The 25,183-nt window shown below is 36.9% G+C and overlaps 9 protein-coding genes across 9 annotated transcripts; 3 read left to right on the top strand and 6 right to left on the bottom strand. All coding sequences in view use genetic code 12, as the record gives it.

The window, feature by feature from the left end:
• Nucleotides 1–129: 129 nt before the first annotated feature.
• On the bottom strand, nucleotides 130–1,803 carry CANMA_001066 (signal recognition particle subunit; the record flags this gene model as incomplete). Its single annotated transcript, XM_051812997.1, has 1 exon — nucleotides 130–1,803. One exon carries the CDS (start codon nucleotides 1,801–1,803, stop codon nucleotides 130–132), a length of 1,674 nt encoding a protein of 557 aa, XP_051673293.1.
• A 427-nt stretch (nucleotides 1,804–2,230) lies between these two features.
• Nucleotides 2,231–3,423, top strand: CANMA_001065 (GCY1; the record flags this gene model as incomplete). The annotated part of the gene is made up of 2 exons (XM_051812996.1): nucleotides 2,231–2,285; nucleotides 2,456–3,423. 2 exons carry the CDS (start codon nucleotides 2,231–2,233, stop codon nucleotides 3,421–3,423), a joined length of 1,023 nt encoding a protein of 340 aa, XP_051673292.1.
• A 338-nt stretch (nucleotides 3,424–3,761) lies between these two features.
• Nucleotides 3,762–5,492, top strand: CANMA_001064 (uncharacterized protein; the record flags this gene model as incomplete). The annotated part of the gene is made up of 1 exon (XM_051812995.1): nucleotides 3,762–5,492. The coding sequence occupies one exon, from the start codon at nucleotides 3,762–3,764 to the stop codon at nucleotides 5,490–5,492; it is 1,731 nt and encodes a 576-aa protein (XP_051673291.1).
• Nucleotides 5,493–6,560: 1,068 nt separating this feature from the next.
• Nucleotides 6,561–9,431, bottom strand: CANMA_001063 (uncharacterized protein; the record flags this gene model as incomplete). The annotated part of the gene is made up of 1 exon (XM_051812994.1): nucleotides 6,561–9,431. The coding sequence occupies one exon, from the start codon at nucleotides 9,429–9,431 to the stop codon at nucleotides 6,561–6,563; it is 2,871 nt and encodes a 956-aa protein (XP_051673290.1).
• A 5,254-nt stretch (nucleotides 9,432–14,685) lies between these two features.
• Nucleotides 14,686–15,681, bottom strand: CANMA_001062 (putative phosphomutase; the record flags this gene model as incomplete). Its single annotated transcript, XM_051812993.1, has 1 exon — nucleotides 14,686–15,681. The coding sequence occupies one exon, from the start codon at nucleotides 15,679–15,681 to the stop codon at nucleotides 14,686–14,688; it is 996 nt and encodes a 331-aa protein (XP_051673289.1).
• A 1,014-nt stretch (nucleotides 15,682–16,695) lies between these two features.
• On the top strand, nucleotides 16,696–18,576 carry TPD3 (protein phosphatase 2A structural subunit; the record flags this gene model as incomplete). Its single annotated transcript, XM_051812992.1, has 1 exon — nucleotides 16,696–18,576. One exon carries the CDS (start codon nucleotides 16,696–16,698, stop codon nucleotides 18,574–18,576), a length of 1,881 nt encoding a protein of 626 aa, XP_051673288.1.
• A 108-nt stretch (nucleotides 18,577–18,684) lies between these two features.
• On the bottom strand, nucleotides 18,685–21,808 carry CANMA_001060 (PMT2; the record flags this gene model as incomplete). Its single annotated transcript, XM_051812991.1, has 2 exons — nucleotides 18,685–19,302; nucleotides 19,517–21,808. 2 exons carry the CDS (start codon nucleotides 21,806–21,808, stop codon nucleotides 18,685–18,687), a joined length of 2,910 nt encoding a protein of 969 aa, XP_051673287.1.
• Nucleotides 21,809–22,248: 440 nt separating this feature from the next.
• Nucleotides 22,249–23,028, bottom strand: CANMA_001059 (uncharacterized protein; the record flags this gene model as incomplete). The annotated part of the gene is made up of 1 exon (XM_051812989.1): nucleotides 22,249–23,028. One exon carries the CDS (start codon nucleotides 23,026–23,028, stop codon nucleotides 22,249–22,251), a length of 780 nt encoding a protein of 259 aa, XP_051673286.1.
• Nucleotides 23,029–23,211: 183 nt separating this feature from the next.
• Nucleotides 23,212–24,222, bottom strand: TDH3 (glyceraldehyde-3-phosphate dehydrogenase (phosphorylating); the record flags this gene model as incomplete). Its single annotated transcript, XM_051812988.1, has 1 exon — nucleotides 23,212–24,222. The coding sequence occupies one exon, from the start codon at nucleotides 24,220–24,222 to the stop codon at nucleotides 23,212–23,214; it is 1,011 nt and encodes a 336-aa protein (XP_051673285.1).
• Nucleotides 24,223–25,183: the final 961 nt, after the last annotated feature.

The following is a 25,183-nucleotide window of genomic DNA, read 5'->3' as shown; positions in this document are numbered from 1 at the left end:
GGTTTTGGAAATTTTTTGAACTAACGTTTTCTCAGCTCAGCTGCAACGCGGTTCAGAGCGAATTCTGACAAGTCATCAAAACTACTTATTATTTCCATTGGTTACATATATATATATATACAACAGTTACTAATTACGTCCGCCAAACATGCCGAAGAATCCACGCTTCTTTGTGTCTTCAGTGTTGGCTTCACTACTCGAAGGTGGTGCTTGAACAGGTTGTGCCGATTCAGCACCAATCGAAATGTAATTAAATGCAAGATCAAACAAAACCGGTTTACACATTACTGGTTCAATCTTATCAAGATTAATTACGCTTAAACCATTAGGAAATTTCTTCATATCTTCAATAGTATATTTCGAACAAGCTGCTCTTTTGCCTTGTTCAAACTGCGCACTAACCTGTGCTTGCAAAACCTTCTTTTCCAAATGTGCCTTAAAAAGAGCAACTTCTGAGTTGGTACTAACATCGAATGGAAATTGAACTTTATAATAGTCATGGGAAGCTGGCAATTGCTGGTTGACAAAGTTGTAAATTTTTAAACTCTCGGCAAATTTGTTGTTGAATTGATATGATTCTGCAATAACAACATTCTTTTGACCTTGGAAGAATCCCTCCAAATGCTCTAACGAATAATGCAAGTCTTCGTCGTTGTAAACACCAGGGAGCTCTTTCAACTCGTCGACAATACTGATAATGCCCAGATAGATTCTAACGATGTCCTTGCTATTCTCGACATTTTTTTGAGCTACTAATTGTCCTACCAATAGCAAGTCTCTCTTGAGTTTTGTAAATAGCAAATTATAGTTTATATAGGTTAATAAAATTGCCCTATCTTGAACTTTTTCCATATCATCATCATCTTGGTTCTTCTGAGTATCCTCTTTATGCAATTCTAATATGCTGATCCAAGACGCAATTACATCGTCAAACTGGTTAGCGTCGTTGTATTGCAACCATTCTTTATTACTTGTCAACTCTTGGATCTTGAATGCGAGTTCGTCATTGTAAATAGTGGCAACATGGCCTCTCCAATCAACTTCTTTCTGCAACTTTACCGAGGAAGAAATATCTTTGGTGAATTGTGAATCAATCAAGTTGAGAACAGGCGAAATTTCGGGGAACGCATTTTCATGGCAATATTTCCTCGACAAAGTCTTTAAATCAGTTGACGGCAAGTTGTCCAACTGCGAAGCTGCCAAGTTCAACGAAGGATCAACTGTATTTTCAAGTAGTTCATTACACAATGTCTTGTTGAAAGACTCCTTATCGCTGTCTTGTGCATTTAAGTAGTCCAAACTGCATTTTGCTATTGAAAAGGCATTCAATGCTTTCAGCCACTGCTTCCTAGTTATTGACAATTGACCAGCCACCAATGCCGCGTATATGTAAACCTCGATACGAATTTTGTCATTCGACTCGCCAGTGGTTAATTTTATCAAGTTATCAACGTGGAACAATGCTCTCTTTGTCTTTGTTTTCAACAAAGTAGTGTATGATGACGACGTTTCGCTATTTATATCCAATTTGGCTTTGATCTCGCTAGCATAGAGCATATCTCTCTCAGCTAGAAGTAGCTCAATCAATCCATATTCCTTGTTTTCGTCATACTGTTGAGGGGTAATCTTCGATGTTTGTTCCTTTGCACTGTAGTTTTTGGTATCTTTCGTAACCAAGTTTAAATCACGACGTAGTTTAAGGATTCTTTTGTTGACTCTAGTCCTTTGTCTTTTGAAATCATCCGCAGTAACCAAGTAGGCACTCAAACGTGCACCTAAGGTTGTATTAAGAACTGATTCCATTCTAGAGCTCCTTGAATTTGACTCGATTGTTGGAATTTCAATTTTTTTATGTATTTTTTTTTTATTTTTTCTTCCATCCAAATATTTCATTTTGCGACATTCACACGACACTAGGAATGATTGAGGCTCAAAAAGAGTTTCCGTGGGGGGAGTGTGCAGGGAGGGGAAGAGAGAGAAGTCTTCAATACCAGAGTCAATTGTCCTCTTACTGAACTCCTAGAATAGAGGTTTGTGCTATGTATGGGACTTGTATATAATGTATGATTCGTGTATATTCTCTTTTGACAATCACATCTGAATATATGAACTACTCAGCCGTAATCCCAAACATCTATTGTATCACAACTGCTACGGTCTTCCGTCGATGTTGCTGTGTGATTAGTCATAATAACAATAGGTATATATTTCCAAGGCGCTATGATGTCATATGTTGTGTACAAAAGTTTTAAAACAAACCCTTTATGGTAATTTTTCTGTGCGTCGTATGCCACTCGGAGTACCACCGACTCATACACTTCTTATATCTTTCCGATTTGTGTGGCGTCAGACTTTTACTTTTCTCGACGTTTCTTTTTTTGTCTGTCAAATTTGTCACAATAAGCAGACGACCAAAAGACCAGTTTAGCAATAATACTAAAACTAATATAAATAGTCGCTCAATTTTCCCTTGCCATTGAACCCAAACACTTCTCACCATTATCGAACTTGCCATTGAAGAAACAATTGCACACAATGTCAGCTCAATTGAAAGTTAATACTGCCGAATTCACTTTAAACACAGGCGCCAAGATCCCAGCCGTTGGTTTGGGCACGTGGCGTGCTAGCGAAAAAGATGCTGCCTACAACTCTGTCTTGACCGCCTTGAAGAATGGCTACAGACACATCGACACTGCTGCTATCTACGGAAATGAAGAAGAAGTAGGAAGAGGAATTGCTGCAGCTGGAATCCCAAGAAGCGAATTGTTTGTCACCACCAAGTTGTGGAACAAGAAGCACAAGGATGTTGAAGCAGCTTTGGATGAATCGTTGAAGAAATTGGGTCTTGATTACGTCGATTTGTACTTGATCCACTGGCCCGTTTCCACTGACCCAGAAACTGATAAACCATACTCAGACCACGACTTTGTTGACACTTGGAAGACTTTGCAAAAGATCTACAAAGAAGGTAAAAAGGTCAAAGCAATTGGTGTTTCCAACTTTACTGTAAAGAAATTGGAAAAGCTTTTGAATGCTGATGGTGTGGACGTTGTGCCTGCTGCCAACCAAGTTGAAGCTCACCCATTGTTGACTCAACCAGAATTGTACGACTACTTGAAGGCAAAGAATATTGTTTTGGAAGCTTATTCGCCATTGGGTTCAAGTGAATCCCCATTATTTAAGAACAAGGCAATCACCGACATTGCTGAAAAGAATGGTGTTGAACCAGCTCAAGTTTTGGTCTCATGGACAGTGCAAAGGGACACTGTCGTTTTGCCAAAGTCGGTTACTGATTCAAGAATCATCTCAAACATCAAGACATTCACTTTGAGTAAGGAAGATTTTGAAACCTTGAACAAGCTTTCTGAGAAAGACGGTGTTGTTAGAACTTGTAATCCTGGATTCAACAATTTCGATGATTAAAGAGTATATTTATATACATATATATATATATATAAATAGATTATAGAGATACTGTACCTTTTCTTTTGAATTGTATCTTTTGTGTAGACTGTGTAGGAGTAAAATAAGATTATCTCTAGTGAGATCTAATGACCTTTCTAAACCAACAACCAAAATAAAAAATATAACAAAAGATTAACCTTAAAAAAAAAATTCAAAGGAGAGTAGATCTAAACGAGAGGAAATCACCGAGGATATATACAACCACACATATAGCACAGCATAGCATAGCATAGTCCAACACCCCACCCCCTTGCTAAAGCATAACCACAGTCGATAAATAACGCAATGATTATAATATGATTCCGCTAGACAATTCGTTTATCAATTTGTTCTACGTGGAAGCAATTCTATCCATTGTATTCATAGCATCCATCATATTAATTTGCCTCAACTTGAAATCTCAATCAGACAACCGCAACAACCATATCAGTCCCGAGAAAGAGAAATTAAACTCTATTGAACTACTGAGTCTCCAATCAACAGATATACTAAATGTGTTCACCAACCCTAGTTGTCCAATAGTTGTATCATTTGAATTGAACCACACGGTGACTGCTTGGATACCGAGTTCGAGTGAAAAGCATGTCCTAGCATCCAATATATGGCCAGTAAATCACATTTCCATTAGTGATGACGGAGTCTATATCATCCTAATCTGTTTCAACAAGCAATCCATCTACTGTTATGAAGATTTTGAATTAAAATGGACACAAACACATCCCAGCATCAATCGGGATGCAAAAGTTATGGGGTCATTCTTTAGGCATAGGACGGTACCGGGATATTTAGCCAGAAAGTTGCTAAGAGCTAAACGCGGAAGCTCGACGTCGTTGGCATCTGAGCCCCAAAGCACAATCATCCGATGTCCCGATTCTCCCATATTATCCACTAGTCAACCAACGCCGTTTGTCTCCCCACCTTCTCCTTCAACACAAGCCAAGTCATCTTTAAAAGTGAAACGTGAGCATATACCTGAAGACTTTGTGCTCGTGCTCAACAATGGTACGGTGTTGGTTGCCTCTGGTGATGATGGTTCTTTGAATGTCCAAGAATTTGAACCACTTTCTGCTGCTGCCAAAGTCAAGACGCCGAGGGTTAATGACAAGATAATTTGCCAGAAATCCACCGGAGAATTCATCATTGGAATCGTTGTTAATAACAATTTTGTGTTTCATGATTTCCCCATTAAAATATTCACCCATGGGACATATGCAGTTACAACAATGACCCCATCGCGCAAGCTCAACACTCCTACCATTGTTGCAATTGAATTTATTGGTATGATTGTATCTGTTTGTGACTTCACTGCCAGCTTGATAGATGTGCAGACTGGGATTGTGTTGAAAACGTTCAACATTGGACACTTTAAACCAGGTACATTTAAGGTGGCCCATTCACAGCCAACACACTGTAAATTCTGTGGTTGTGTATCAGTCACTTCATTGTCTTTGATATATGAGGATGATTCGGGAATTTTGATCGTCCACACCTTCAAAATTGACATGCAAAGGTCAAAAAATAGTATATGTCTTCGTGCAGAAAGAGATCCGCGAGAAATCAGATGTCTTGGTTTCAGTGCTGTTTGTGAGAGCCAATATTGGTATGAGGATATAAAGTGTTGGCAAGTGAGTGACGTAAATATGATCATAGGGTTTGAGAAAGTCCGTTGTCAAGACAAGACATCATCGATAAAGACAAACTCGTCTTCGGCAGTTTTCGAAAATCAAGGACTCACTTCACTACGTCAACGAAACACCAAGGCAACTGTTACTGCAAATGAGTCATATGAAGGAGTTATCATTTCGTTAAGTGATGGCAAAAAGACTACCTATCCCTTACATTTGCAATCCAATGTCCATATTGTATCAACTTCCAAATACGGATTCAAATCGATTCTTGTCAATTTCGGCAATTGTTTCAAGATCTTTTATCAAGGGAATAATAAGTTGATTGAAAATGATTTATACTATAGCAACAACAACAGCAACAGTCTATCATTTATCAACAAAAGACGAAACTTGAAGTAGATTTTTGTAATAATATGATTATAATACAATAAACCAGTGAATATAGTGAACCTTGGCTCTGAATCAATAAACGGATGGGGAGACACTGTTGCAGTCATGACGAGAAGGGTCTACAAGTGTGCTCAATCGATGTAAGCTGCTCATAGACCAATCACTATGGTACACGAAAGAGTGGACAACTCAATAGGGCTTGCAATATTTGCAACTAATAACCATTTAAAACAAATTTTATGACACATCAAAAAACCCCAATCTAATAATTAAGCAAATCTTAATGACAAACATAGATGCATCGATTGCCATCCCAATCTTGATCAATGTTCCCCAGTGACTGACCTAAATCAAATCCCATATAGTGGTTCTTTCAAAATACTATGTACTTTAACCAATGATTGCATTTTCAAAAGCATAGAAGAATACATAATCTTCAAACGCTATGAAACAGGTGTCCCTCTACATCTCCGATTGTAGTCCTGTAACGCCTTTTCGTTTTACGTAACTCTCTCACATAATCGTAACAACAAAAAAGAATAACAGTATATTTTGTGTTGAACCTCAGCAAGAAAACGACAACAACAACCGCCAAAAGAACATCTGGAGTTAAGTTACAAAAAACTGGTCAACGTGCTCAGTTTTGACTTCTCTGGGTTACCCAAAGCCATTCTTTCACGTGAAATACTCCTGGTAGCTTAGTTGGTTTAAAGCACAAGACTGTAAATATTTCCAGATTTTGTAATCTTGGGATCGGGCGTTCGACTCGCCCCCGGGAGATACTTTTTTTTTTCAAACCTCCCCTCTCCAGAACCCATTACCCCATATTTATCTAAACATCCTAGTCTACTTACAACTCCGCCCCCTCCCCTATTCTATGTACTTCTTTTTTTAAAAACAATGCAAATTTCTCTGTAGAATTAAAAACACTAAACTCAAATACTTATACATAAAAAAATTAATAATGGTAAGCACACCCAGCCGCTAAATCTATCACAAAAACATGCAAAAGTGTAAAAAAACGACAGTAAATAAAGAGTCAAACCTCAAATGACATGACTACCTCCTTCTGTTTCCTTAGAAACAATGCAACAACAAAGCGCAACTCCAAACACACCCCACCAAATTAATAACCAACGCACCACTCACAGCAAAGTTGTGAAACTTGACAGGGTCACTATACCGAAACCACAAGAGATTAATCGCCAACAAATTGAACCCCACTGAAATAATCATGCCTAGCACCAACACAACGAAAATGCCCAAGTTATCACGAATAAGAAACTTGGAGTCTTCGATATTGCCGATACTGGAGAATATCGAGTATATGGTGCCCAATTGGATTCCACATAAGAAAAGGGAGATTATCGTCAAGGTCAAGTAAATGTAAGATAATGTTTGATCATAGTTGGATTCATATTTCAATTGGTATTCATTACGTTGGAAAAACGACATTGGTTCTTCATTGATGGAATCATAAGTTGAATAATTGAGATTGATGGCGTCATAAGGATTGTTGTTACCATTTTTGTTGCCGTGGTATATTGAGAGGAGCTTGGTATATGGATCAAGCAAATGTTCGTGCTCATCGTGAACGGCATCTTCAGCAAAATAATATGGATTTTCGTTAATGAAATGTTGTCTTTTATGATGATGGTTTGGTTTCAGCTTTAACGAGTCGGTTTCACCCTGGTTGAGGAATTTATTTTTTAGATTGAGAATTGAAACTAGGAAGTTAGTCACTTGGTTATTTTGTAGATCCATAACTTCATCATCCGCATCGTTATCAGCACCAACTACATCCACAACGACATCAGCATCACTTAAATTCGCCTCATGAAGTGATAAACTACCAGAATCACGTATCACATTTTCAAATATGCTTGATCCAAAACTATTTTGAGGATGTTGATGATGTAAATACGACTGAATGCGTCGCTTCTGTTGTTGGTCTTGTTGTTGAATCACTTGATCCTGTTGTTGCAAATTTTGTATCGACATTTTATGCTTCATTATATTATCTGATTTGGCTCGAATCAAATCCTCTTCTTGATTCAATTGTTGATTACAAGCATCGATATTTTCAAATTCCTTCAACAAGTTTAAATTGAGCAAATTCGTATAATGATTGTTTATAAATTCTCCATTGGGGACGATATTATAATAGCACGATATTTGATATTGATAAAAATTGAACCCCTTGTATAAAGATACGGCATTATTTTGAAGAATCATTTGTAGTTTCTTGGGAAAACGACGAGCAAATGAAGGGGAATGCTTGTTTCGCAACACACCTGTTTGAGAATCGACCTCAGTCACTAATGACGATTCAAATTCTGACAAGTTTAAATCATTGGAATATATACCAAGGTGACCGTGAGGAAAGCAGTCCATTTCATTAAAATCTTCAGGAAATACAACAGTATTTATGTGTTTGGGTTTATTAGTGGTGGACACGTTACTTTCCAATGTGATGTAATAGTCATTTTCGTCGAGTGGTGGTGGCGGTGGTGGTTGTTGTTGCTGCTGTTGTTGTTGTTGAGATGGTTGATGCAAAGTAGACGATCCCGTTTGATCAATGAGGATCTCATTATTATTACCGCCATTCAATTCGCCACTATGTTTATCTATTCTGAATCTTGATCGTTGACAAAATGTTCTTGATACGGGTAAGTAATCATTAGCAACGATGTAATTGATGGTTTTTTTCGTCAATTGACTTGAGTCTTGAAAGTAATCATACAATCGAGTCTTGTACTCTTCATTAGATCTATCTTGTAAATGTGCTAAAAACACTTCAACAATTTCGTTAGGCAAAATGCAATAAGAGTTTTTTCTCAATCCACCCGTTGGAGCCAACACAATCGACAGTTGACTAGTGTCACTCGATAAAATAATGGCGGGTTCTTTCAACAAATCTTGGTTCAAGTAAATGGCAGATATAATGTTATCTTCAATGCATTTAAGATTAAGATAGACATTGAAATTGAGGATCATGTCGTTAGTCAAGTCGGCCGGTACTAGACAATGGCATTGAAAGTTACGTTTTAGTAGTACAGTCAAATCAAAGTGTGCCTCAGGTGATGTTGGAAACTGTTGAGGGTTGGAGTTGTAGAAATTGGTTGAGGCGTTGGTGTTGGTGTTGGTGTTGATGGTGACTGTGGTTGCAGTATTTGGTGATGAATTAGTAGTGCCAGTGGCAGTGGTGGTAGCAAAAGTACCATTTTTATTAGGGATTAGCTGTGTTGTAGTTGCAGTTGCAGTTGCAGTTGCTGCCTGGTGGTTATTGAGAATTGAATTTTGATAATCAGATGCAGTATTCAATGATGAAGCTATTGAAAATAACGAGTTTTTACGATGCAAGTCACCATTAAAACATTCAACAACTTTGCGTTCATATTTGATCAAATTGATCAAATTTGTCAATTTCAAAGTCAATTTAGTTAAATCAAAATTGATAAATGATTTGGGGTTCTTGATTAGGAGATTGTCTTTTAAATCAACAACAAATTTGGTACCAATTTTTTTATACTGATAATACTTAAGGAATTTCTTGAATATTTTTTTGATGGCAATCTTTTGAATCAAAATGAATTTAGACAAGTTTTTCAAAATGATTGATAATTCAAGTGCTTGATAGAATAATTCATCAATTTCAATAAGAAATGACCGTAGTGAATCATAATCATTTATTTCATCTTTCAAGTGTAGTAAATTGTTGAATATGGATTCAAGGTAGGCAAACTTCCGATTCAACTCTCCATATTTTGTTTGTATAAACAAATTGACATAATCAATATTCTCAATAAAGGCTGATTGTAAAAGGGAAAGGTCTTGCGTATCTTGTTTGGTGATTTGTTTGATTTTATACTTTAAGTCATTGTAATCTATGTTGTAGCTTTTCCATTCGGGTACCGATAGATGTTGTAAATTGTTGCCAAATTTCATCTATTGGGAAATGGAAGCTTATTGTAGTGGTCTTATGCTGTGTGTCTTTTTGATTGTCTGTGATAATCTTTGGTTGTCCCAGTATTGTTTCGTATCTGGTTGTTAAAGTTGTAAAGTCATAAAACAAAACGTACGGTAAAGCAGATATTGTTCTTAGGAGAAATGGTCAGACTATTAAGATCTGTTATTGTCTTTAGTGGTTATAACTGTGCTTGATAGTACTAGCGTAGTAAATGTTTTCTCCCCTTGGAATAGAATAAATTGAATGCAAAAGTGATGAAAGTTATGAAAAGAAGGAATTAAAATGCAAAAAAATGAAATGTTTTGTAGTTGGAGTAGAGTAACAGTAAAAGTGGCGTGGTGTGTTGTTGTTGTCTGTCTGTTTGTAAATCTTTTGGCTGGAAGTTGATCGCCACAATGCTTTTCTTATAAAAAAAGAATATTCTAATGCGATATGATGTAGGATGTAAAAGTCGTAAGTAAAAAGGTATGGTTGTTACTAGATAATAGTACTAGTATATATATATATATATATATAGGGAGTGAAGTTGATAGATAGATAAATAGATATATATATCTACATGTTGATGTAGGGGGAATATATCTACATATATATATATAAAAATTGGCTTGTTACAATGATACTTCTTCTTCTTTGTGGGTTTAGATTTAAATTGATTAAAATTGTTTTCTTTCAAAACAAAAAAAAAAACAATGGGATGAAAGGGTAGTGTAAACATGTTCAAAAGAACAAAAACAACCAATTTATTTTTTAAATTTATTTTAAAAGTTAATAATTACACAAACACAGACATTCAGCGAAACGAAACGAAATGAACGCCAGGAACAAAAACTAGTACGAACGATTTTGACGACGAAAAAGAAAAAAAGGATTGGAGAGAAAGCTATATGGAGTTGTGGCTATTTCTTTTGGTATAGACGTAGTAGTTGTATCATAGAGTGTACAGTTAATTTGTTAGTATCAAACATGAAGACAAAGTCCACTACTGTTGTTATAGTAGTAAAGTGAAACTCATTAGTATTTTGTGAACGTCAGTCCTATTACTAAAAAAGGTTTAATCTGTTTTAGTTAACAAGTCACAAGACTATAACTACTACTTTGTAAGGACTACAGCTATCAATATTTATAAAAGTAACAATAATGTAATAATCAACAATAGAAAATTATTAAGACGCACAGGCGAAAGTGACAAAAAAAGACATTATCAGAAGAAGAGAAAAAGAAATATCATTTTTTCCAAAAGTACACTACCCGTAACGCTTTACTAAAAAACTAACCATAAACTAAACTAAACTAAACTAAACTCAGCCTTCATTATCTTGATCCTTCTTCTCCAGGAAGTGATCATCTGTATATATATATACGTACTATGATGCTCTACTTTCATATTCACTAGCAATAAGAGTAGGAGTGGTTTACTGTTTGTTGCTATTTGATTGTTTGGTCTTTGTGTAGTATGTATTATGTATGTATGGCTCTGTTTTATCGATCTCTTTATTTTTTTATTTTTTTATTTTTTTTTCAATTTAATTTATTTTTGTTGCATAAATATTTTATTTTTTACGAAGTCCTGCATATATTCATATCCATACGCACTATGTGTTTATATATGCATTTATCTCTAAACATATATACTAAACCTGTCAAAAAACGATGATGCCGATGTTGATGGGTGATGAGATACATACATACATCTATACCGACTTAAGCTGTAATCTATTTACGCACAGTTTAATTCAACAGTTTTATTACACCCGCAAAAGAAGATGTATATACCTGACTACACCTAACTACTGAGCAAAATAGACAAAATTGAGAATTCCATTTGCCAGCTTCTAGAATAGGAACTACAATTACCTAATCTTCTGAATAGAAACACCTTCCAAAACATTCAAACTTTAAACTGTAAAATTTCAAAATGTAACATGAAAGCCTAAAAATAAAAATTCACCCCCAATATATACACTCTCTAGAATTAACCATCATAGCTTCAAAATTAAACTTCATTGCCACCACTACTTTTCAAAACTTACATTAAACAGTAGTTACATTCAGCAAAATTAGCTTTGTGGCAAAGTGAGTGATGGCGTCGTATTGCATTACGATGCATCGCATGCTAACGGCTGGCGCCTACGTCTCCCCATGAACTGTAAAACATCTTATACTGTGAATATAATAATAATAATAATAATAATAGCAACAGTGATTATTATTATATTTTCAATAGAACGTCTTTCTTAATTTAGCCGCCTGAGACATGTATATATATACACATATATATATACATATATGTTAACAGGACCCGGTGTTTGTGCTTAAAATTCAAGTCGTCCATAACCTGTGTGGACAGTGCTCTGCATCCTAAAAGAAAGGGCCTTTACTCTCCATCTTCGTAGACCTCTTTGCGAGCAACATGTGATTAGCGTACAACTGATCTTCAGTAGTAGGAAATAGAAAAAGAAAAGAGAAAAATGAAACGGTTTAAAGTTTGACAATCCTGAGAATAATAAACTAACCGCTGGGCATAAAGCCAAAACAAACAAACAAAGCAGTAAAAGAAAGAGCTTAGTTGGTCTTCTTCAAAAAGGCAAAAAAATAAAAAAAAGCTTATTTGTCGTAAAATCAATAATCAATAATTTCTCAAACGCACGCGACCGTTCCTTTCATTCTCTTCAGAGGGAGTCTTTGATAAGAAAAAAAACACTCTCTCTCTAAACTTTCAAGTCCCCTCTCCCCATCAACACCCTGTTCTACATTTACAATTACTAACCTTTGCATCATTCCTTACTCCCTACGTCTCACTATACTCATTCTTCTAAAAAAAAGAGTTTTTCTTTCTTTCAGAAGTGCTTATGTGTGCTTGTCTTTACTATCTCCTTTATAGATTGCAACAATTGTTTAAAGCCCCCATATAATCTAAAAATAACAAATACAAAAAGAAAAAAAGAAGGCACTTTAGTGCATATATGCATATGCATTTAGATAAAAAAGAAGTAGAAAAAGAATGTGCAATAAAGTATTGTTACATATTCAAGGTTAGTTTGTGTAATTATTAGCTGCAACTGCAAATCTCACTTTCAACAAACAATAACAATAGAGATAGAAGAGAAGAGACTCCACAGTCTGATGAAGAAAAAGAAGTCACCAGTAAAGGGTTAGAGAGAGAGAAACCTCACGCGACAACAAACTCAACAACAGCAACCACAACCTTAACCATGGCAACAACTTAAACTTAACCTTACGCATTATGCTCTACTTCTTATTCTTTGACCTTTGTTGCTTCACTGTTGAAGAATTTCAAACCTTAAATGAAACAATAAAACATTTGACAATGGATAATGGATAATGTTGGAGTTGCACCTAAATATCGTGTGACCTCTTACTCCTTTCCCTCCTCAACCTCTTATGGTCGTGTGACCTTTAAATGTAGCGTAGTCTAAATTGGCAATTCTCCTCTTTCTCATTCTTTCTTTTATTGTTGTTTGTTTTTATTGACACAAATTCCGTTTAGCTTACTTGAAAGCATTACCGTTTCTAAACAACACTTCAAGGGTAAGCCACTGATTTAAAATGAGTGAGATGCTCTTAGTTCATTCACAGTTTCAAAAAAATTTAAATACCGCTCTAGTTGTTGCGTCTAACTGAAGAAATGAGGAAAGAAACGACTGAGCGGTGTATATATCAAATTGATTAACTACGATAACTCTTTTATCCCTTATTTTTTCTATCTTAAAGGTGTCATTTTATTTAATTGCGCTGTTGTTTTTGACCAAAACTTTCCCTCAGTCTCTGTATGTGAAGACTATAATAACACAATAACACAATAAGAGTCAAAATAATTTAAATAAAATTAATTAAAAAAAAAAAACAAAAATTTAATTTTTCCACCCACGTGGCCCTCCTCTACCCCTCTCTCTTGCAGGAAAAGGAAAGAAAAGAGAATATCGTCAGAATGGGAACCGAGGGCGCAATTCATTTTATTTTTCTATTCCTTCTATTTTATATATTCCATTTTTAGCTAAAGTCGAATTTGAAGGTTTGACGTTGACATTTGTTTGTTGAAATTGACCTAAATGGTGAAGAAAGAGATCAATGTTGCTTTAACAATAATGGGACTCAGACAATACAACTCCCTCTATTTTCATTTTCCAGTAACTGTCATTTCCAAAATTTATGGAAACTTCCTCTTCCTTCCTCGGTTGGCATTCAACTTTGGATAGGACTTCTTATATCCCCTAAGGCTGTACCAGTTCAAACCATATGCAAAAGGGCTTTTCGAAAACACTTGTCAAAGTAAAACAAAAACGGTTGCGGATATATCATAGAGAATTAAGCAAGTGCACATATGAAATTTACACCCCCATATCGCCTTTCCTCATCTTCTTTTTCCCGCCATAGATTCCTAACCGTGACACCTTAAACCCACTGACAAAAGGTGTGTAATACGTTCTAGACCTCGTACCCCTACCCCATAGTCTATTTTGCAACTTCCAGTTTAGGATATTTCATCAAGACAATAAATGCACACACAAATAAACAAACAAAAACGCCACTAGGCCAAATGCCTTTTGATTTTTTTTTAGTTACCGTTGACTTTTCCAACTATTCAAACACCTCTCCCCTTTTCTCTTACTCCTATTTCTTCCCCTTTTGTTGTAACCTACATTGTCTTGATGCTCTAGAAAACATACAAAAAAATAAGTAACATAACCACCTGTTGTTAATACACACCCACGGTAAATAATTTATCTCGCCCTTCCTACCCTAAACAAAAACAAAGTAAATTTCCTAATTCTTGTAACTCGGAGTACAGGGGATAAGTGGACCACCGCGGTTGCTTTGTCATTTTGTGGACTTCAGCATAGATGAGAGGGCGTGAAGACCTAAAAACGCGAAAGGGTCCACAAAAAACAAGCGGTGCCTTAAATATCTAGCCGAGAGATTCTTAATACCCTTTTCAGTTTCTGAAACACAACATTGTATGGGGAAAGTTTAACCAAAATCGGCTTTCTTTTAGTCATACAAAATAAAGCCATCATCATCTGGAACTCGATCCAGTCCAACTTCAAAGTCATCTAGCTCTCTAAAAAGGATGGCTAAATTTGCACAGCTTACTTTATTTCGCAGCTTGCCTTCCTATACCAGAGCACGTTCTCTACTGTTACCCAAGTTTTCATAATCTGCACGCTCCATTCATTCACTCATTCATGTATTTCTTCTATATTTATTAGTCTACAACTTCTCCTCACTTGCTCCACTTGAAGAACCGCCCTTGTGCCTAACTGCTTTCACAAACACAGGAATCATTCCACCAGTTTGCACAGCAAATGGTCGGTGTCCCAACACCATCAACTGCGTCTTGATACTACCCGAATGACTAGTAATGCCCACAATGTCAACGCCATTGCCATGATTCTCGGAGAACAACTGCTGAAGTGCGATATTCATCCTTGCCGCCTGTTCATCAAACAGTTCACGATAATCATCGCGATACAATTCATCTTGTTCAGTGAATCCCGGTTCAATAACAAACCCCAATTTGGTGTACTTGTTAGCAATTATGGTTTTAGTTGACCGTTTATCGCACGTGTGTACACCAGTTGTCTCACGCCAATTTTCCTGAATATACGGCCGCAACTGGCGTAAATTGACAATAGGGCTCCATGTGTAATACAATGTATCAACTGATCGACTTAATGGCGACACATACATCTTTTGTAGCAAAATCAATGATTTATCATGATGACGATTATTTTCCAACTCTTTAGCTACTAATTGACTATTATTTTTCGCCAATTCAACCAGCTCAGGAATCAACTCCGCATCAGGTCCCCATGTGTACTCATCGTCGCCATTCAATTTCGACCAGTGGTTGTTCCATGCATCGTCTCCATACTTGGCATGGGCCACATTGTGATATCCCGTGTAATGACGCGCCAAAAATAAAATCTTGTACTGCGTTTCGTCATCGGCTTCTTGATTCAATTGACGTAGCTCTCCCACCAAGTCATCCCATTCACCAATTTTACCAAAATGTTCGTCAAGGTAGTTAAATGTGGTGTCGTTTGTGTCTTTTAACGATTGGACAAACTTGTTGGGGACAATGGAGAATTGCCAGTACGATTTGGCACTGTGTTGAAATTGTGCAAGTTTTAAATTGTAAGCGGCACGAACTTGAGGCGATACTTGCGAGTCGATAATGTCTAATTCGGTAGGGGCTGCTGGCATGGTATATATCGGCTTAATGTATGTGCTGGAGTGGACTGGTCCATGAAAACAAAACGTGGAGTGAAATGTTGACAAATTCTAAAAAAAATTTAGACGAGTTTTGTGTCAATAGGATTGAAATTGAGACTTGAAATCGGTTTCTCTTCTTTTTTGCAACATTTCAAACAGGAATGTTAACGGTCCTGGGGAGGACTATATTTGAGGTTAAAGGGAAAAAAGAAGGTTAACTTAGTTCATGTTCATTTAATAATAGAATTCCGCTTTGCTGGGCACACAAACTTTCCTACTAGTTATGAGAGATTATTTTCCGTTTGAATTTCTGACAATGACTGAATTATAGACTAGAATAGACTCAGAATGATCCAAATTGAAGAAACGGTCAACAATGTCTTATAAATTGAGCCTCAACAAAATCAGAAGGTCTATACTCAACAGCATAGTCAGTACATTTTAAGGTCTAGAAAAGGTCGTGCGGCATTTACAGATTGGTTGCGACAAACGATGGCAACGACAGTGAAAACGCTGTACCCCCCCCCCCCCCCTCGCCCTCTCCATCAGCCACAAACTAAGACATAGTCATAGATATAGCTTTAAGAAGTAGGTGCCATCGAACTTCATAGTTTTCATTTACATAACCCCTCGTAGTTGTTTTAGTTGATATTTCTCTCTACTGGTGAGACAATGACGTAAATATTTTCTTTACAATTTTAAATTCGACACAACCAACGACAACAACAACAACAACAAAAAAATTTATCAAGAGAGAGAGAGAGAGAGTCAACCCACCACCTCTAACGACGAAAAGTTAAAAAAAAAATAGAAAGTAAAAATACATATAGACTACAGTATTCATATCACATCAACTCAAAACTAGAGATACATACATACATACATATCCACCACATCCATCACATCCAACTACAGTGATCATATTACTGCAATTTCCCATTAATCGATTAATTATTTTTTTTCCGTACAACAGCACATACATCTACCCACACATACATTTCAATCATGGAAGATTTACACCCCCTCGCGTTATTAATGGACGAATTGAAACATGACGATGTTTCCAATAGGGTTGAAGCAATGCAGAAACTAGACACAATTGCCATTGCATTGGGACCCGAGAGAACACGTAAGGAATTGTTGCCGTTTTTGCATGACGTTGCTCAGGATGATGAAGAAGAAGTGTTCACGGTATTGGGCGCTAAATTGGGTGAATTTATACCATTAATTGGTGGCCACGAATACTGTGAACCATTGATCAATATATTGACTATATTGGCGTCGATGGAAGAGCCTTTGGTTAGAGATAAAGCCATTGAATCGTTAAACACAATTAGTAAGGAATTGAATCAAGATGAAATAAACAATATCTTTCTTGGATTAATCACTAGTTTGAGTCAAGGCAACTGGTTTCTGAAAAAGATTGCCTCTTGTGGGTTATACAAGGCGGTGATTATTCGAGTTGATGCCAACACTCGTAAGGAATTGTTGAAGAATTATTTGAAATTGGTTACTGATGATTATCCCATGGTTAGAAGGGCAGCTGCGACAAACTTGCCCCATTTGATTGATTTATTGACTAAATTCACTGAAGAATCTCCCAATGATGTCAACAAGGTCAATAATGAAGATTGGGAAATCATTTCCAAAATGTTTCAACATTTGATTAATGATGACCAAGATTCGGTAAAATTTCTCAGTGTTGATGTTTTGATTTCAATATTGGAATTTTTCCAAAAGATTCACGAGTATAGTTTCAATTCCGATTTCTTGTCGAGTGCATTGAAATTGATCAAAGATGATAGTTGGAGAGTTCGGTATACTGCTGCTGATAGATTTAGTAAAATTGCCGTTAATTTCACTCATAATGAGCTGGATTTATTCCAGTTGATTGATCCATTTGTGTCATTAATGAAGGATCATGAAGGTGAGGTGAGAAAAGCCATTGCTAAACAATTGCCAGCATTTTGCAAATTACTTACTGAATATCCACCAACAAAGGCAACCATTTTGAATAAAATCATCCCTGTGGTTCATGAATTGAGTCAAGACCCACAAGAAAATGTCCGTGCATCATTGGCATCAACCATTACTGAATTATCGCCAATTTTAGAAAGACAAGCAACGATTGATAAATTATTGCCAATATTCTTGACGATGTTGAAGGACGAGTTCCCTGATGTTCGATTAAACATTATCTCCAACTTGTCGGTGGTTAATGAAACCATTGGCATCAATTTATTATCGACCAATTTACTTCCGGCAATCACGGAATTGGCGCAAGATCACAAATGGAGAGTCAGATTGGCGATTATTGAATACATTCCTAAATTGGCTGACCAATTGGGCGAATCCTTTTTCAATGACGAATTATTATCATTATGTATGTCGTGGTTATGGGACCCGGTATTTGCCATTAGAGAAGCTGCTGTGGAAAACTTGAAACACTTGACGATAATATTTGGATCACAATGGGCCACGCAAGAAATCCTTGCTAGGTTATTAAACCAAGATGATAAAATCGATGAAGATGATAAGATTGATTATTCAAATTTCATTATAAGAATCACTTGCTTGTTTGCCATAACTTCATTAATACCAGTCATTGACTATAAAGTCTTGGTTGAAAAGGTTTTACCATTTATCAATGGGTTAATCACTGACTCCGTCCCAAACATTAGATTCAATGTTGCTAAATCTTATTTGACGTTGGTTGAATCATTAGCTCAACACAAGAATCAAGCGCCTAGCGAAGACGATTTGAAAAAATTGATCAACTTGCAAGTGTTGTCAAACTTGGAGAAGTTGGAAAGTGATGATGATGTAGATGTGCGCTTTTATTCAACGCAAAGCATCAAGGGCATTAATGAGATACTAGCAACATAAATTTACATACTGTTTAAAACAATACAAACTGTGATATAAAAAAATGAGTCTCTATGATAAAGTTTCCTCTTTATTTCTAAGCAACTACACACAAACTACACATCTTCTCTATTCCTTCAGTTTCTTTTGCTCCAATTTATCAAAATCAAAATCAAACGAAGCTCCACATCCACAAGCAGTCGAAGTATAAGGACTATCAACAATCTTAAACTGGCTACCAATCAACTCCTTCGTGTAATCCAACTTCAGTTCTTGCAAGATTGTCAAACTCGAATCATCAAGGACAATAGCAGCACCCAGTCGTTCAAACACAAACACATCAGATGAACCCTTATTTTTCGATAAATATTGATCCAAGTTGATCAAATGTAAATTGTATTGGAATCCATGACATCCGCCACTTTCAACTTGGATCTGTAATGCTGAATCCTCGGGGTTTTCCTGCTTGATTGAATTCAATTTGGCAACAGCACGATCAGCTATGGCGATTACTTTATCTGTTTGGCCAAGGACTAGCTTCGTAGCATTGAAATCATCAATATCCTCTTTTGGTACTGCATTTCTGTCTTGTGGTTTGTTTTCTCTTGCTGGCAGTGGTGGTGGTGGTGGATCTGTGGGGAATGCAAATGACGATGGTTTGAGGGTTTTTTGCCCCTGTTGTGACGAATGCGCCGATGTGGATGCACTTGAGTTCCACCTTATTGATGCTTGGTGGTATATGAAAGGCTGTGAGTTATATAGTATCCTCTTTGACGTTGGTATTCTCCTTATTACAGGTCTCAAGCTCATCATTTTGGTCTTTGCTTAATAATAGAAGAAGAGTAACTTATACAGTCAGTCCTTTTTTTTGTCTCTCGTACACACTTTTCTTAAAACAAAAAATTGTATATTTTTTAAACCATTTTACACAAAAGAATACTACACACTGTCTTCTCTATACATAATTATCATCAGCAATTCTCCATGACAGTAACCATTGGGCGTGTTTCCAGTTCTCCTTTGGACCTTCCATACCAAACGAGAAATACCTCAAGTAGTAGAACGTAAACGCAACTCCAAAATACAACGCCAAGTAGATTGCCACATAGACAATCTTGCTGACAGCTGACGATGTCCTTTGATTCAACTTCAGGGTCCACAATTCAACTTCAAAACAAAACACAATCATGGCAAAGTATAACGCTGGAACGTAGTGATGCACGTATGTGACTCTTCCCATAATGACAAATGGCATGAAATGTAAACCCCAACCAAACATTGGATAAATACCACCCATGACGAATTTTTGCAACTTGCTTGGTTGGTCACTAGGGAAATCTGTAATTTGTCTTTGCCATCTAATGAGATAGTAAAGGGTGATGACTGCGAAAATGACAACCCCGATACTTGATGTCCATGTAGTTGCGGGTGATCCAATCATGAAATACTTTGCCTTGTCGGCTCCCCATCCACACATTCTAATACCAACATTCAACGTTGGCCATTGCCAGAACGATGAAGCCAAATCATCTTGCTTATCTGGATCAGGCAATAACGCATTGTTGGTGGCCATCATTGCCAAGTTTAATTGAACGAAGTCACGAATAAATCTCGTTTTAGGCATCTTGAAATCCTCTGGTGCTGGAGGCAAAATTTCGTTTCTATGATCTTCAATATTCCACCAAGTTCTCTTGTCCTTTTTGAATGGATTTTTAAAGCAAACAACCTCACCTTGTCTAAAACCCCATTGTGGCAATGTAGCGCCAGAAACTCCTAAATAACAGCCCAAAACTTCATTCTTTAATCTGAATGAGGTGGTCAATGGATGCAATCTCATCTTGTCTTCACTACTTGCTTGGTCAGCAACTTCAACAATCCAGTTATCCTTTGCATCACCAATCGTTAAATTACCATAACATGCTACTTCCAATTCGGTTTTCGAAACCGGAGCAGCAATGTCATGAGTGTGCAAGTTTCTTCCAGTCAGTGGGTGCATGATTCTAATTGGCATACCGTCAAAAACGTACTCAATATCAGTATTGTTGCCACTAGTGTCATAACTTGGTTGACCTCTTGGACGTTGGAAAATCCAATTATTGTTGGAATCCTTATGTCCATAAGTGGTGACTTGTTGTTGTTTGGAACCTTCGGGGAATGTTTGTACATGAGAATGCAAAAGACCACCAGTCAAGCCTTGATTTTTCAAAGTGACAACTGAATGGACAATCGAAACTTCTCTTGGGCCTCCACCAACTTGTGAGCCAAGCAAATTGGCTTGGAACAAGGATGACATATTAGCATCACCAGGTCCTGATTTGTACAACAAATCAAAATGAACTTTAAAACAAAGTAAAAAGATGGAAATTGGGATTATAATCAAACCGAAAATCCTTGCCATCCAGTGATAACCATATCTTACCCAAGTGATTGATCTATCATTCAACTTATTCCAAAGGTCAACAACAGTGTAAATTCCAATCAATGTAGTTACAAACAACCCCACCATTTTAACGGAACAGACACATCCAATGGAAACACCGGTCAACATGAGCCATTTCCACCATTTCCTAGTAAACTCTTTCTGTTTATTGTTGAAATTGTTAAACCTAGCAAAACAAAAGACAGTCAACACCGTGAAAAACAACAACATTGAATCCAAAAGAATAAATTTACCCAAGGTCACATACGAACTTTCCAAAGTAACCATCAATGTGAATAACCACGTGGTCCAAACTGAAAATCCAATCTCCTTCATAGTAAAATAAGCAAAAGGCACACACAATGCGGAAAAAGTGGCATTAAACAACCTCATTTTGGTATAGTCGATATATTCGGGGTATTTCTCCCCACTGGGGAAATCCCATGATCCATTATACCCAGCTAAATAACCCGACAATCCCACCAACATCTTGCCCAATGGCGGATGGACATCATGATAAAACTCGTGTCTCAAGTAATAAGAACCAAATTTACCGAAATGTGCTTCGTCCCAAACAACACTATCATTGATGGAAATACGATAAAATCGAACGAAAAATGACAACAATGTGAATAAAAGTGGCGCCAACACCGACTCTAATTTCTTCCACGACTCAATCGTCTCTTGAGCTTCGTCGTACTGCGATCTCTTAGCGAGGTCGAGATCACCGTCGTCTGTTTCATATTTGGTGTCAATTGAGGCCTCTTCCTTGTGCAACTTGTGTGTTGTTGTTGGCTTCACCTGCGTCTCGTGTGGTTGTGCAGATGAAGACATTGTTTGATTGGAGGGTTGTGAGGGGGGGTTAGATGATTTTTCTGTTCCCGTTTATTTTTGGAAATAGTAGTTAGGTTGAACTGCTTAAGTAGGGTATAAGTTCTATTGGCAAAGAGGAATTGAAACTATTAAAAAAAAAATGAAAAACGACTATTGTTCAATCCCTTTTTTGAAAAATAAAAAATAAAAAATTTAATTATGGTTCACAAGAGACACGTCAATTGAAAAACAAGAAAAACAATCTAAAACAAAAAAACACGTAACTCAGAGATACAACGCTTATTTTGTACACCCAATCATATCTTTAGATTTAAGGAGATTTCTGGCTCCTCTGGGCTCTTTTGCGTTAACACCGATATATACTCTTTTCAAGAAATGAGCTAATCCAACACTGATAGATCCACTCACAAGCCATCCTACAGCTACAATTACAACTATAACTACCCCTCTAGCGCTGACTGGATATTCTCAATCAACAACCAGACTAGCGTCTCGTCATCATCATCATCGACATTAAACTTGAATCTGCCATCACCTGATATATTAATCACATCACTGACAAATTTCTTTGGTTGCAAGTGATTAAATCTAATTTTTGAACAATGATACATAAATTGACAAATACTGTCGTACAATTTCCCCTCCTGTTGCAAAATCCTCACATCAGCACCAGGAACTTCAATCAGAATATTATTGAGTGATTTTGTCTGACCAATGTCATATACTAGTCGTACGTCATTGGTGAAGCAGGCCAGAAGCTTGTTGATGAATGATGGAATGAATCGAGGTGGTAAAGCAAACTCAACAAATAAGGAATCAGTCACATCTTGTAGGATCTGAAGCAAGTGGTTATTGGGCGCTTGATTATTAGCCACTCGATTTAGTAGGATTGTATCATTGTTGTTATTGCATCGTGCAAAAAGCAAAGTCTGTCTTGGTAAGAGACGATGGTTTCTCGACTTGACAATCAAGTATCGCGTCTCATCAAGGAATCCACTGTTTATTACAATCTCTTTTTCAACATCTCGATAGGTGCTATATCGAACCACTAAATCATCTTCATAGGCGTGTATATTCTGTTTGTATATCCGATACAAGCGCTTTGCAAGTTCAGTTGAAATTGTCTCCTTCTCTTCCTTCAGTAATTCTTCGGTAAATGGTAGTCCAGTTCCTCGGTATAACCTAAACGTATTCCCAACCAAGTACTTTGTCAACTCCATTTTGCAGAAAGAGAAGAAATAGGCTGGTAATATTTTTTTTGAAAATTATATGAACTTACAAAATAACTCCTCAATAAGACACTTTTTCTTTGTTTATAAAAAAATAAAACCTATATACGCAAATCAAAAAAGGAGAGCAGCTCAGCTACTCAATCCAAATATGCCTTACAACTTCACGGATAGTTAATTTCCATTAACCTTGGCAAACTTTTCCAACAAGTCAACGACTCTGGTAGAGTAACCGTATTCGTTATCGTACCAAGCAATCAACTTGACGAATTTTGGATTCAACAAGATACCGGCTTTTTCATCAAAGATGGAGGAGTAGTGGGAACCCAAAAAGTCAGAAGAAACAACAGCATCTTCAGTGTAACCCAAAACTCCCTTCAATTCTCCTTCAGAAGCATCCTTAATAACCTTGGAGATTTCTTCGTAAGAAGTAGGGGTCTTCAAGTTAACAGTCAAATCAACAACTGAAACATCAACAGTTGGGACTCTCAAAGACATACCAGTCAATTTACCGTTCAATTCTGGGATAACCTTACCAACAGCCTTGGCAGCACCAGTGGATGATGGAATAATGTTACCAGAAGCGGTTCTACCACCTCTCCAGTCCTTGTGGGATGGACCATCAACAGTCTTTTGGGTGGCAGTGATGGAGTGGACAGTGGTCATCAAACCATCTTCAATACCAAACTTGTCATTGATGACCTTGGCCAATGGAGCCAAACAGTTGGTGGTACAAGAAGCGTTGGAGATAATGTTTTCGCTCTTGCTGATCTTGTCGTCATTGACACCAACAACAAACATTGGAGCATCCTTGGATGGAGCAGTGATAAGAACCTTCTTGGCACCACCATCAATGTGTTTTTGAGCACCTTCAAGGGTGGTGAAGACACCAGTAGACTCGATGACGTAATCAACACCGTCTTTACCCCATGGAATTGAGGCTGGGTCCTTTTCACCGTGAACCTTAATCTTGTGTCCGTCAATGACCAAGTTGTCACCTTCTGACTTGACTTCACCCTTGTAAGTTCTGTGGGTGGAGTCGTATTTGAACATGTAAGCAGCATAGTCTGGGGCAATGAATGGATCATTGACAGCGACAACTTCAATGTCCTTTCTTTGCAAAGCAATTCTCAAGACTAAACGTCCAATTCTTCCGAAACCGTTAATACCAACTTTGATAGCCATTGTTTAAAATATGTTAATGTATGTATATAAACTCAATTGAATTTGTATAGAGAAGGAGAAGAAGAAAAGAAGAAAAGGAGAAGAAATTTATTTAAAAAATTTGTTGAGAAATTTCAATTGGTTTAAATAAAATTGGAATGGCAAAACTATTACTGAGTAAAATGGATTTGTATTGAATTTGTATTCGGGTCAACGTGAAAAAAGTTAAAAAAGTATTTTGTTAATTATTGTGTCATTTACTCTTTCTTTTTTTATTACGGGAGAGAGCAAATCGAAAAAAACATATGGTAGCATGGCTTGTTTATATACAGTATTGCGCTACCGGTATTCATTTTGCTTTACACGTCATGCGTTTTCTTTTGTCTTCCACAACCGCCGGGTCAACATCGTCCATTCGGATATATCAGAGCCTTCTTTTATAGATGCACGGGGAGGAGTCTGAGAAGGGAGGCCCCCTTTGCGTTTGCCACTTTGCGTTTACCAATAGAGTGGCCCTATATGGACCGTTGTTGTCATTATCGGTAAACAGTGGAACTCAAACAATACTATGAAACAAATTTCACATGGAATAGACGGATCATACCATCCGCACATTCTCTCTTTCTCTCTCTCTCTCTCTCTCTCTCCTGATTTTGATCGGACTTTTATTTTTTTACTTGTAACCACTATTTTGCGGATTAAGCAACAGTTTTGGAAACTCATTTTTTATCACTGGGCAATTTTAGGTTTACTCTCAATCACATCATACACGTGCAACGCGGTAATTAATCTCCAAAAGTGTAGCAGAAAAGTACCTGGTTGGTGATATGTAATATGAATACAGTGAGGTTACCTAGTTTCCGCTAGAACTAACTAAGGGATAGTGGGGAGCCAAAATTCGCATTTTATAGCACAACACACGAAAGTAACTACCCATTTAAGAAGCATGTAGATAGGCTATATCATGGTAATGTGAGTTGCA

Source organism: Candida margitis (assembly GCF_024628925.1).
Source record: "Candida margitis strain CBS 14175 chromosome Unknown scaffold44, whole genome shotgun sequence".
Lineage (NCBI taxonomy): Eukaryota > Fungi > Ascomycota > Pichiomycetes > Serinales > Debaryomycetaceae > Lodderomyces > Lodderomyces margitis.
The sequence above is the reverse complement of the archived record's forward strand: the minus strand, read 5'-3'. Positions and strand labels throughout refer to the sequence as shown.